Source organism: Scomber japonicus, chromosome 9, assembly GCF_027409825.1.
Source record: "Scomber japonicus isolate fScoJap1 chromosome 9, fScoJap1.pri, whole genome shotgun sequence".
In the NCBI taxonomy this organism is placed as follows: domain Eukaryota; kingdom Metazoa; phylum Chordata; class Actinopteri; order Scombriformes; family Scombridae; genus Scomber; species Scomber japonicus.
Genome location: NC_070586.1, coordinates 7,782,266 through 7,795,230, shown reverse-complemented (window position 1 = coordinate 7,795,230; position 12,965 = coordinate 7,782,266). Strand labels below are relative to the sequence as shown.

The 12,965-nt window shown below is 39.0% G+C and overlaps 1 protein-coding gene across 1 annotated transcript in view; it reads left to right on the top strand.

The window, feature by feature from the left end:
• Positions 1-12,965, top strand: part of prkg2 (protein kinase cGMP-dependent 2) — a 44,774-nt gene that overhangs the window by 18,970 nt on the left and 12,839 nt on the right. Inside the window, exons 4-6 of the mRNA XM_053326256.1 lie at positions 1,571-1,676; positions 3,909-3,972; positions 8,969-9,046. Of these exons, the coding sequence (XP_053182231.1) occupies positions 1,571-1,676; positions 3,909-3,972; positions 8,969-9,046 (248 nt within the window). The remainder of the gene's footprint in view (positions 1-1,570; positions 1,677-3,908; positions 3,973-8,968; positions 9,047-12,965) is intronic.

Sequence of the window (12,965 nt, the reverse complement as noted above, 5' to 3'; positions counted from 1 at the left end):
CCTCCATCCCTCCTTCTTTCCTTCCCCCCTTCCTTTCCTCTGTCCTTCTTTCCTTCCTTCCTCCCTTCCTCTTTTCCTTTCTCCCTCCCTCCCTTCCTTCCTTTCCTCTGTCCTTCTTTCATTCCTTCCTCTTTTCCTTTCTCCCTCCCTCCTACCTTCTTCCTTTCCTTCCTCCCTCCCTCCTTCTCTCTTTCGTTCCTTTCTCTCTCTTTCCTTCCTTCCTTCTGTCCTCCCTTCCTCCTTCCTTCCTCCCTTCCTCTTTTCCTTTCTCCCTCCCTTTTACCTTCCTTCTTCCTCACTTCCCTCTGCATTTCCTTCCTTCTTCCTCCCTCCCTTCCTTCCTTTCTTTCCTCTGTCCTTCCTTCCTCCCTTCCTCTTTTCCTTTCTCCCTCCTTCCTACCTTCCTTCTTCCTCCCTTCCTTCCTCCGTCTTTCCTTCCTTCATTTTAACCCAAACCATGATCTTTACATAGTTCTAACCAAGTAAACTAGACATTAACACATTAACCACAGCGTCACACCTTAAAACATCTTTATTTTCACTCTCTAAAGATAGAATCAAGTTTAAAAATTAAATTAATTGTGATTTTGATTTTTGCCATAATCGCCCAGCTCTATCACCTACTGAATTTTAATTGTGCCTGTCACATCATCATGAGTGACACTAGGTTTCCCATCTTCTGCAGGTACTTAAACATATTCTTTTATATGCCCCCCGCCCACCAAAAAAAATGCTGTTAACTCCTGAATGTAATCCGACACTTCTGAATTCTTAAAGCCGAGGAATCACCTGATAGAGACGGCGGAGAATCAGATAGGTCATTAGACTGAGGTAAACAAGCTTTTTGCATGAGTGTGTTGACAAAGGCTTTACAATGATATCCACAGCTTTGCATTCTGATTGGTTTTCACCCTCCTTGGCATTTGGAAAGTGCATACCGTGTATGTGAGTGCTCTTTGTCCAGGTTTGTATATTTAACCAAGTAATTGACTGGTTGCCCTTGCTTGGGGGTGAGGGAGGGAGGGAAGGGAGGGAGAGAGAGGGGGGGAGGGGGGGGCAGAGGGACAACGAATTGACCTCAATATTCAGGGTGAACTGGAAAAACAGTTTGACAAGTTTCTGTGAGTGGAGGTTTTACATGGTAACAGATGAGGTGGATAACATGGGGAAACATTGTTGTTAGTTGTTATCTGTCTTTGCTACCGCTTCATGTCAAACGTTCAACAGCCGCTTCCTTCTTCTTCTTCTTCTTCTATCAACAAAAAGGCCTGTCCCTGAATTTCTGGAGCCTTTTCTATAATATGACTCACCACTGAAATTAGCATACAGATAGCAGGGGGTTTTGTCACTTTCTTTATCCATCTGACAAAAGAGAAGAACATCATTTCTTGTAGTTGAGATAGAAAACATGCTTTCAGTCTACAAGGTTTTAGACGTTCTGCTATTGAAAACAGCTGTTGGCCCCATTTAGTATTTACTAATCAGGGGCACAGGTCACGTACTATTTCATTTAAAAAAGGTCAGAGGCTGTGGAAGTATTGATGAATGTGATGTGATGCTTTTTTTTCAGCGGTGAACAAAGTCCGGACGTGGGCTTTGGACCGTGAGGTGTTTCAGAACATCATGAGGAGGACCGCTGAGATGAGACATGAACAGTACCGCAACTTCCTCCGAAGGTTAGAGCCCAAAAAGCTAACGTCACCTCACTATTATAATTCTTGTTAGCAATACCACAAGTTTTCCTCCTATAAGAAAGCGAAGAAGACTTTTAAGGTGGTATTTTGGAGATCTCTGACTTGACTTAACGCTGATTTATCAATTAGGAACAAGTGTTTTCCGAGGATATGATATAAATATGGTTACCAATCACCTACATCAAACTATCTGATGGTTATAGTAGGAAATGACTACCAGCTGGGGTCCAAAAGGTAGAAAAAGGGGTTCAATTGCTCAGTAAGTCACTTTTGGAGCTACAATTATTTTATCTGATATATAGTATACATATATCTGAAGGTTAGCCCCAAAAAGCTAACATCATCTTACTGTTATAATTCTTGTTAGCAATACCACAAGTTTTCCTCATATAAGAAAGCAAAGAAGACTTTTAAGGTGGTATTTTGGAGATCTCTGACTTGACTCAACGCTGATTTATCAATTAGGAACAAGTGTTTTCTGAGGATATGATATAAATATGGTTACCAAACACCTACATCAAACTATCTGATGGTTATAGTAGGAAATGACCACCAGCTGGGGTCCAAAAGGTAGAAAAAGGGGTTCAATTGCTCAGTAAGTCATTCTGGCAGTTCTTCATTATACAATTATTTTATCTGATATCATACATATAGTAGTAAAGGTGCAATTTCAGATTTAACTATTTGGTCAAATAGTCCAAAAACAAAATAATAGTCAAGATAATTAAGATTTAGAGATGTTATTTGGCAAAATAACAGAATAATTGTTAATTTTGGTATTTAAATTCATACATTTTTGCCCCAGTGGACAAAACAAAGCTCAGTTTTCTTGTGATAATTTAAATATGAGAGAAATTAATCAATATTTGAGCCGCTAAGAAGCAAAGAGATTAAAAAGATAAACTCACAGCAACAGAGCCCTCATACACTGTTGGTTATCTAGTTATTATCGCTGCCATTTCCTCAATTAACTGCTTATTTACACATCCAGCAGACACACAGCAACATTATCATCCCACTCCAGTCATATTTATATCCACCATCCACCATCCACCATCTAAATCCATTATTTTCTCTCTTTTAGCTCTGATTTCCACTACAGCACCAGTCAAATGTTTGGACACAGGGTTTAGTGCAGAGGAGTCAAACTCATTTTCATCCAAGGGCCACATACAGACCAATTTAATATCATGTGGGCCAGATCATTAAATAAAAAGATGGAGGGAAGGAAGGAAGGAAGGAAGGAAGGAAGGAAGGAAGGAAGGAAGGAAGGAAGGAAGGAAGGAAGAACAAAAGTAAGAAAGGTATGAAGGACAGATGGAAGGAAGGAACGAACGAAGAAAGGAAAAGGGGAAGGTAGGGAGGAAGGACAGAAGGAAGGAAGGACGGAAGTAAGAAAGGTAGGAAGGACAGAAGGAAGGAATAAATGAACGAAGAAAGGAAAAGGGGAAGGTAGAGAGGAAGGACAGAAGGATGGAAGGAAGGAAGAACAGAAGTAAGAAAGGTATGAAGGACAGATGGAAGGAAGGAAGGAATGAAGAAAGGAAAAGGGGAAGGTAGGGAGGAAGGACAGATGGAAGGAAGGACGGAAGTAAGAAAGGTAGGAAGGACAGAAGGAAGGAATAAACTAACGAGGAAAGTAAAAGGGGAAGGTAGAGAGGAAGGACAGAAGGAAGGAACAAAGAAGGGAAAAGGGGAAGGTAGGGAGGAAGGACAGATGGAAGGAAGGACGGAAGGAAGAAAGGTAGGAAGGACAGAAGGAAGAAAGGTATGAAGGACAGATGGAAGGAAAGTGGGGCCGGATTGCACCCCTAGACGGGCCGGTTCTGGCCCGCGGGCCGCATGTTTGACACCCCTGGTTTAGTGTATATATTTAGATTTAGCTGCTATATATATTCATTATATGTGAGCCTGTCATTGGCAACGGAGAACAAAAGAAAGAATAAAAATCCCTCTGGCCAGACCTCGACTTGTAGATCTTGATTGTATAAAAGTTTAGTTAAAGTGTTTACAGTCATAAAAAGAGGTAACTGGATTACACAATATGCACAATGTTTCAGTTACAGTCTAAAGCTGAGGCATTATTTGATTACCGTGACACAGGAAATGTAGTTTGTACATGAAAGGCACTGCCATCCCTGAGTACAGTCATTTGTATCGTAGTGTATACGCAGAAATTAATGTTCATCATCTGTGTTTTCTCTTTTCTGTCAGTGTGTCACTCCTGGCTAATCTACCAGAGGACAAGCTAAGCAAAATAGTGGACTGCCTCGAGGTGGTAAGTTATTCTGTCAAACTCTCTCTCTCTCTCTCTCTCTCTCTCTTTCTCTTTCTTTTTTTTTCTTTTCCTACATACAGGAGGGACAATTTGACTTTTCATTGTATTGCCTCTCAGGATTGCGCAACCCCTTCTGGAAGCTCATGGGAGCCCCAGCGTTGCAGATAGCTGCTGTCAAAATATCATTACCATTTGGCCATATACCATTACTGCATGTCAGCATATTCTCTCTACCTCCAGTTGGCAAAACCTCACAAATTACCTTGTTGATGAACAGAGCCGATATTATTCCTGTCATCGCCAGACGCTGTATATTGTTACCATAATTATTTGACCAAGGCCCCAGAAAGTGTTTATTCAAATGGAGGAACGAGTGATTTCTTAAAGATGTGCGAGTGACAGGCTTTTGGTGTGAGAACATACGAGTGTGTTAAAGTTAAAGTGAAGGTGTGTGTGTATGTGTGTGTATGTTGAAACACGCAGGAGAATGCCTTTACTTCATTTTCTCCTCTTATAAGCATTGTATTTCAACGGAGCGGAGGTTGTCAGCTACGGGTGGGAAAAAAAAAAAAAAACTTAAAAAAAAAAAAAAAAAGCCTTTCTCAGCATCTTCTCTTCACAATGAAATCTTCAAGGACGTTTTCTCTCGCAATCGCCGGTCATCCTACTAGTTTTCCCAAACGAGAGAATTTCCTTATTCAGTCATTTTCTAATGGAGCTGCTTCTATTGCATCTCGGGGGGGTGTGGGGGGGGAGCGGCTGTAACCTAATAGTGGTGCAGATGTTCGTCGAGAATCCGCCAGATAATATTGAAGCTTCTTGTCAAACAGTGGGGAAATGGAATTTGGTGTGTGTGTGTGTGTGTTTCTTTCCTGTATTGTATGTCTGTGTGTGTGTGTGTGTGTGTGTGTGTGTGTGTGTGTGTGTGGGGATCCAAGTACTTCGTTTTAAGGATCCTCTGTCAGGTTTTTAGTCAGATCTGCAGATTGGAACTTGAAATGGAAAGTCTCGATGGCAAAGAAGGAGCTCTGTTGCACATAAAAAACATAAAAATTAAGACGGTAATAACTTATCTTGTCATTCACTCATGATCCCGGCATCAATTTTATTGTAATACCATTTCAGAAGTCTTAACCAGCTTACCTAAAAAGCTGCTGCTACTACTAAAAGCAGTCTGAATTTGGAAGCTCAGCTAAGCCAATAACTATACAGTAATATAGTAAGAAGATTAGCTTGCTGCTTTGTGATCGCTTTTCTTTCATCTTAAACCATCTGCCTTTACTAATTCGGAAAAATGTTGATCTGGTAACCCGGTCCAGCTAAAAAGAAGATTTTTGTCTCATGAGTTGGAATAACTCACATCAAAGTATGTTGGGGAGTAAAACGGCATGTGTGGAAAAAAAAAAAGTGAAGGTTTTTTTTTTTGGCACCAGAGGGAAGCTTCACAAAAATCTGATAAATTCAAAGTCAAAAGCTTTTTGTGCAGCAGACCGTTAAACTTTTTGTGGCAGTAAAATATCACACTGCTGCGACTTTTTGCTACTTATCAAGGACATTCATTGTTATTTACATGACTGGAAGATATCAGGAAGCTGTAGGTCATTTTAAGTGTGTATCAATAATGCATACTTTATTGTTCTGGCCTTAAATTTGCACAGAAACCAGACAGAGGTATTGAAATTCAACTTACATAGGTCACAAATAGAATATGAACCATGTGAATCAAATGCTGTTATATATAAAAAATCTGCTCTTGCATAGGTTGGAGTGTCAGAAAGTATCACTTGTCTCTCATATTTCAGCTCATTTTAAATCATTCATGCGTGCTCATGTCGTGACTCTGTGATTTCATCAGCTCCTTGAAGGCAGCGTGGTGCTTTCAAGGAGTCAGCCCACCTGGGGGCTGCTGAACACTGTGGTTACGTGTCACCTTATGTTTCTTTTTTTAGTATTTCTGTCACTAGTAGCAGCAGAGAGAGAGACATGCAGTTTGTGTATATGCTGTGACTGGTCGATTGACAGTCAGTTGCAGAAAATAGGCCGACTGCAGCCAAACTCAACAACGCAGCAGAGCACAAGTGGTACTTTTCCAACACTGACATAAGCGGAGTAAAGTTGATGGTAAAGATAAGTCAGAAGGGGGATGTATGTGATTATTGGGGTCAGGGTACTTGAAGTATTTTAAAAGGAGAGATGTGCTTTACTTCAGCTTTTCCTAAAAAAGGTAAATGTTTGGCTCCGGTTCAGGATTCAGCCTCAGCAGCCGGATATATAACAAAAACCTGAGGCACCGTTCAAACGCCGTCGCTCCCCTGCACAGTCACTGTATCATCCCAGACAGTCTTTATAAACAAAACCTTGGCATGTTGTCTCCGCTGTCATGGACGGGTGTTAAACTAGGCTCTCCTGAAGCGTAAACCGGGCGTAAACAAGCTCGGACGCTCAAGGAAAATGCCACTTGTGTCAAGAGTTTTGACAGTAAACACGAAGGGGAATGTTTACGCGTGGTTGCTCTGATTTGTTTGTCCTCTTTTTGCCAAGATCCTCTATAGTCAAATGGATTACAGCCGTGGACAGTTGTCTCAGCTGCAGGAATTAGGCATCTGTCCCAGAGAACATTTCATCCTGGTCAACTTCATTCTTCGCACTTCCTCGTCTTCAACTAAGAGCTCTCAAATGGGGAGGTGATCTGGCAGCTCGCTGATTCAGCCTCTTAGCTTTAGTGCTGTAGTTGTTTTATGGTGGGTGTTTGGTTTGATATGAACAGAGAGTGACTGACAGCGTGAAATAGAGGCATTTGTCTCCGAATGGCACCTCACCGGACAGAGAGAACATACTGTGCCTCAGTGTTTAACTCAACATTATTTCAAAGTGTCGTTCAGGTTAATGTCATCTGTCAAGCTGAACTAAATATTGAGACAAACTTCTTCAGTTGGGGTTTTATTTCCCTAACTGAGTTGTGTTGTGGTGTGCAAATGAGCAGCGTCTTTACTTTACGACATAGACTGTATAGAAGAAATGGACGTAACATCCGTGACGTCACCCATTGGTTTGTGGACTGCTGCTCAGAAGCCAATAGTTTCGAATCTAGGCAGCGCCATCTTGAAAATTTCAGGTGCATGCTGGGAAAAATAAAAACACGGATTTTACTTATATGGGCATGAGGCGGGACCATGGGTGGAGCGGGGAGGTTGCTATGGTTGCGAGGGCTGGATCTCGAGGACATTGGTCAATCAACCTGTCAATCAGGACGTAGCCACGCCCTAATGCATACCCTGCTTTATCGTCAAATATAAAATCAGGGAGGCCAAAATGTCCCAAATGAACATCATACTGCATTGAAGAAGGCTTTAAACTAGCGATTGAGACCATAAACACATTTTGAAAATGTTTACTGAGGTTAGAAATCAAGTGAGAAGTTGGTGAATTCTCCATTGACTTGTATAGAGACGGTCGCCCCCTGGTGGCCTTTTGATAGAATGTAGTTCTAAGTTACTTCCGCGTTGGCCTCATTTCAGAGGACCAGAACTCCCCGCCTGGTTTATGATAGAAAGCACTGGTTTGTGATCGGCTGGCAGGTTGTCTGTTAAAATCGCATATCAAGAAACCTCAGCAGCTTAACCTCTGTCCTAAATCATTGATAAGACTTTTATTAAGATGCCTAAAATCAACAGCAGGAAGTCAATTTTGTTGTAAACGTGCATTTGCGTCAACAACATGCACAATACAAACAGGGACCTACTAACTAACTGCATCGCTCCATGTTGATACTAACCCTTTAAATAACCAGTGTGTAGGATTTAATGGCATCTAAATGTGAGGTTGTAGATTGCAACCAATTAAATTACATCTTACTCACCCCTTACAAGTATGTAGGAGAACCTGTGGTGGCCATGAAACTCACAAATATTCGAAAGGCCCTCCTTAGAGTCAGTGCTTGGTTTGTCCATTCTGGGCTACTGTAGAAACATGACAGTAGTCTAAAACATGGCAGCCTCATTTAAAAAGGCCCCGCTCCCTATGTAGATATAAAGGGCTCATTCTAAGGTAACGAATACACAATGACTCTATTGATTAATTGATATTTTCAGGTGATGACACATTAATTTAAAACATTGAATGTTATATTCAATATCTGCCAAGTCCATTCATTAGATGCCACTAAATTCTACACACTGGTCCTTTAAAACTGCTGTATTTATAGCAACATAAGTTTTGTCTGAAATAGTCTTAAGTGAACTATTTGACTATGAGCAAATGTGGAAGAAAAATGGATGATGTTTTGAACCCAGCTTCTTTTTTAACCTGTTTTTTACACTTTGCATCACAGCAGAAAAACAGCTCTCTCTGTATCTGCAGTTAAAGCCAAACTCCTGTAATCTGTTCTTGTGAAAAATACTTTTCTTGTTTCCTGACAGCAGCATAAACTATGATGTAGAGAAGATACAGTACAGTAAAATAAGGTCATTAGTAAGTGATGGATTGCTTGTGAATTAGTAACAGAAAACAACGTACTTATTTATTTTGTAAGTTAATTTAATCAAGGTAAACAAACATTTGCTGCCTAAAGCTTTCAAAATGTCAGAATGTGCTTTCTTCTCTCATTTTCAATACTGTAATGAATTCAATACAAAACTAAACCAAACAAAAAATGATCAAGTGGTAAAAGAAGTAATTATAGCAGCCTGTGAATAAGGTTGTTATAAAATGAATCTGCATGATGAAAGGTCCATGACACCCTTTAAAAACTTCACAAGTAGCATCAACTATTGACCTGTATTTCATGTTTCATTAATCCCATTGACCCTTCAAAATGCCTCCCTGCTCAGCAGTTTGAGAAGCTCTGAATAACAGAGCATCACTGATCTGAACTCTAGCTCTCATCCCGCAGGGGATCGGCAACCAGGAATCAGACCAGCAGGGTCGATGGTTCAATCAATGCAATGCTTCAATTCTGACTGTTGTCCTCCTCCCCTCCCCCTCCTCTGCACATTAGGAATACTATGACAAAGGAGAATACGTCATCCGGGAGGGAGAAGAGGGCAGCACCTTCTACATCATCGCACAGGGAAAGGTAACGTGTCTGACAAGTTTTAACAGGTAACATGAGAAAGCAACACAAACACACACACAAGCACACAATGCAGCTCATTAAAGTTCCTCAAACTGCAACTCTGATGCTTCACTAACTCCAGTGATGGAAGAAGTATTCAGGTCATTTACTTCAGTTAAAGTACCAGTACAGCAATGTAGTAGAATACAGCATGAAAAATCATATTTAAGTAAAAGTACTGCAGTATTATGAGTGATGTAGTATGCAGTATTACAGTAAAAGTACTGCAGTATTATGAGTGATGTAGTTTGCAGTATTACAGTCAAAGTACTGCAGTATTATGAGTGGTGTAGTATGCAGTATTACAGTAAAAGTAGTGATATATTATTATATATGACATCATTAGATTATTAATAGTGAAGCATCAGTGTTAGAGCAGCATGTTACTGTTGTAGCTGCTGGAGGTGAAGCTAGTTTACACTACTTTATATACAGTTAGCTAGTTTATACTACTTTGTATACAGTTAGCTAGTTTATACTACTTTATATACAGTTAGCTAGTTATATACAGTTAGCTAGCTTATACTACTTTATATACAGTTAGCTAGTTATATACAGTTAGCTAGTTTATACTACTTTATATACAGTTAGCTAGTTTATACTACTTTATATACAGTTAGCTAGTTATATACAGTTAGCTAGTTTACACTACTTTATATACAGTTAGCTAGTTTACACTACTTTATATACAGTTAGCTAGCTTATACTACTTTATATACAGTTAGCTAGTTACATACAGTTAGCTAGTTATATACAGTTAGCTAGTTTACACTACTTTATATAGTTAGCTAGTTTACACTACTTTATATACAGTTAGCTAGCTTATACTACTTTATATACAGTTAGCTAGTTTATACTACTTTATATACAGTTAGCTAGTTTATACTACTTTATATACAGTTAGCTAGTTTACACTACTTTATATACAGTTAGCTAGTTTACACTACTTTATATACAGTTAGCTAGTTTACTACTTTATATACAGTTAGCTAGTTTACACTACTTTATATACAGTTAGCTAGTTTACACTACTTTATATACAGTTAGCTAGTTTACACTACTTTATATACAGTTAGCTAGTTTACACTACTTTATATACAGTTAGCTAGTTTACACTACTTTTTATACAGTTAGCTAGTTTACACTACTTTATATACAGTTAGCTAGTTTATACTACTTTATATACAGTTAGCTAGTTTATACTACTTCATATACAGTTAGCTAGTTTACGCTACTTTATATACAGTTAGCTAGTTTACGCTACTTTTTATACAGTTAGCTAGTTTATACTACTTTATATACAGTTAGCTAGTTTACACTACTTTATATACAGTTAGCTAGTTTACACTACTTTATATACAGTTAGCTAGTTTACACTACTTTTTATACAGTTAGCTAGTTTATACTACTTTATATACAGTTAGCTAGTTTACACTACTTTATATACAGTTAGCTAGTTTACACTACTTTATATACAGTTAGCTAGTTTATACTACTATATAGTTAGCTAGTTTATACTACTTTATATACAGTTAGCTAGTTTACACTACTTTATATACAGTTAGCTAGTTTATACTACTATATATACAGTTAGCTAGTTTACACTACTTTATATACAGTTAGCTAGATTACTCTACTTTATATACAGTTAGCTAGTTTAGTCTAGTGGTTCCCAACATAGGGGTGGGGCCCTCCGAAGGGTCAGCAGATAAATGTGAGGGCTGGTGAGATGATTAATGGGAAAGAAGAAAAAACAAAGTTCTGATACACACATGTGTTTTCAGTTTTTGGACTTTTTCTCTAATCTTTGATTTTTGCTGAAATATTGGATCATTTGAACATTTATAGAAATGAAAGCATGTGAGAAGTTTAGAGGGAAAATCACTATTTGGTGGAGCTGTTAACAACTTATAGACATCTGAAATGTGAGCCGACTACACACTGATTTTTAAAAGATGTCAAAAGACAAAACAGCACTGGTTTCATCTTTAACAATGTGTTGCATTTTAAAAGCTTGTTATATTATCCATTGTGCCAAATCTTCATCTGAAAAGTAACTAAAGCTGTCAAATAAATGTAGTAGAGTCGAAGTGTAAAGTAGCATCAAATGGAAATAGTCAAATAAAGTACCTTAACATTGTACTTGAGTACTTGACTAATTCAAACTTCAAAGTAAACATAAAACCAGACTATCCTAATGAAGAAGTTAGGATTAACCAAAAAAATGTCCTCTCTCCATCTAAATTTTAGACTTAAGCTTTCCATGTCTAAAACTGAGTCAACAAAACACAAAAATTCCCCTTACACACTATTTCTGCGTTTATTTGTTCCATAGCTACAGCATGACACATTAATTGCAGTGCAAACATAAAGTTTTATAGTCAATAACAAAAATGGAGAATTTAATTGATATTTTGAGCTTTTATCGTTGTTTTTTTTAAACTTCAAAACGTATTAAAAGTGCCTTAGAGATGACTCACTTGAAAAAATGAACAAAAAACCTCTCTAGTCAGGGAGCAACATTTATATTACAGTCAGTCAACATTTCAAACCAATATCCAACACACAAAGGACAATTCTGGTTATTTGTTATTCCATTTTGTGTCATTATCCTCGTTGGTTATTACAACACACAGGCTGCACTGCACAGATTTCTTTGTTCAGGCTTTGTAACAATGAAAACACACGAGGACCAGAGACACAAGCCTTAATCCCGTCCTTTACAACAACAAAATGAATCCTCCAGTGTCTCCCTTAGACAATACTGTATAAGGTCTCAGATGCACTAATGAGGATGGCTGCTTCAGTCTATTGGCTTTTCTCATCAGTCAGCATCAGTATTGAATGGCTGCAGAAATACCACTATTGCCCCCACAGTCTTGCATGTTGTTTTCCTATAAAACTGTAAAGAAAACTGGATATGACAGTAAATAAAGCAGGAGGGTCATCCTGCGAGTAAATGTGGAAAGCAGGAATTTCCTGGTGGCAACATTGGACTGTTTCCATATATAAGCAAAACAAATCATTATTTTATGCTACAACCTTATATTTAACCCTCCTGTTGTCCTCGAGCCGAGGAAGGAAGGGAGGGAGAGAGGGAGGGAGGGAGAGAGGAAGAAGGAATGAAAGGAGGGAGGGAGGGAGGAAGGAAGGAAAGAAGGGAGGAAAGGAAGGAGGAAGGAAAGAAGGAATGAAAGGAGGGAGGGAGGGAGGGAGGAAGGAAGGAAAGGAGGGAGGGAGGAAGGAAGGAATGAAAGGAGGGAGGGAGGGAGGAAGGAAGGAAAGAAGGAATGAAAGGAGGAAGGAAGGAAGGAAGGAAGGAAGGGAAGGAGAGAGGAAGGATGGAAAGGAGGGAGGAAGGATGAAGGAAAGAAAGGAGGAAGGGAGGAAGGAAGGAAGGACGGGAAGAAGGATGGAGAAAAGAAGGAGGGAAGGAAGATAGGAGGGAGGGAGGGGTGGGGGGTTTAATTGTATGTTTTAATGTTTGTTTTATTTTTATTTCTCAAATTTCTGTTTCCAATTTTTACTGTTAAATGTTTTATGTAAAGCACATTGAGTTGCCATTGTGTATGAAATATGCTCTATATAAATAAAGCTGCCTTGCCTTGCCTATATAAAAGTGCTTTACATTATTTAGTGTCCTTATATTTGAGCCCTTAATGGATCTTGTTGTACACCTGACTGATGATTCATGCAGTCCATTAGAAAGGTTCATAACCTATTTAATTGATATTTCTTCCCAAAGTACAATCCTATTTTTTCCCGATCCATCAGCAAAACAACACGTTGGTCAAACTGTATGTGAGTCTGGGAGGTGCAGGGTCTATGACTCACCCGCCTGTCTGTCTGATAAGTCGGCAACCTGACACCGGGGGGCGAG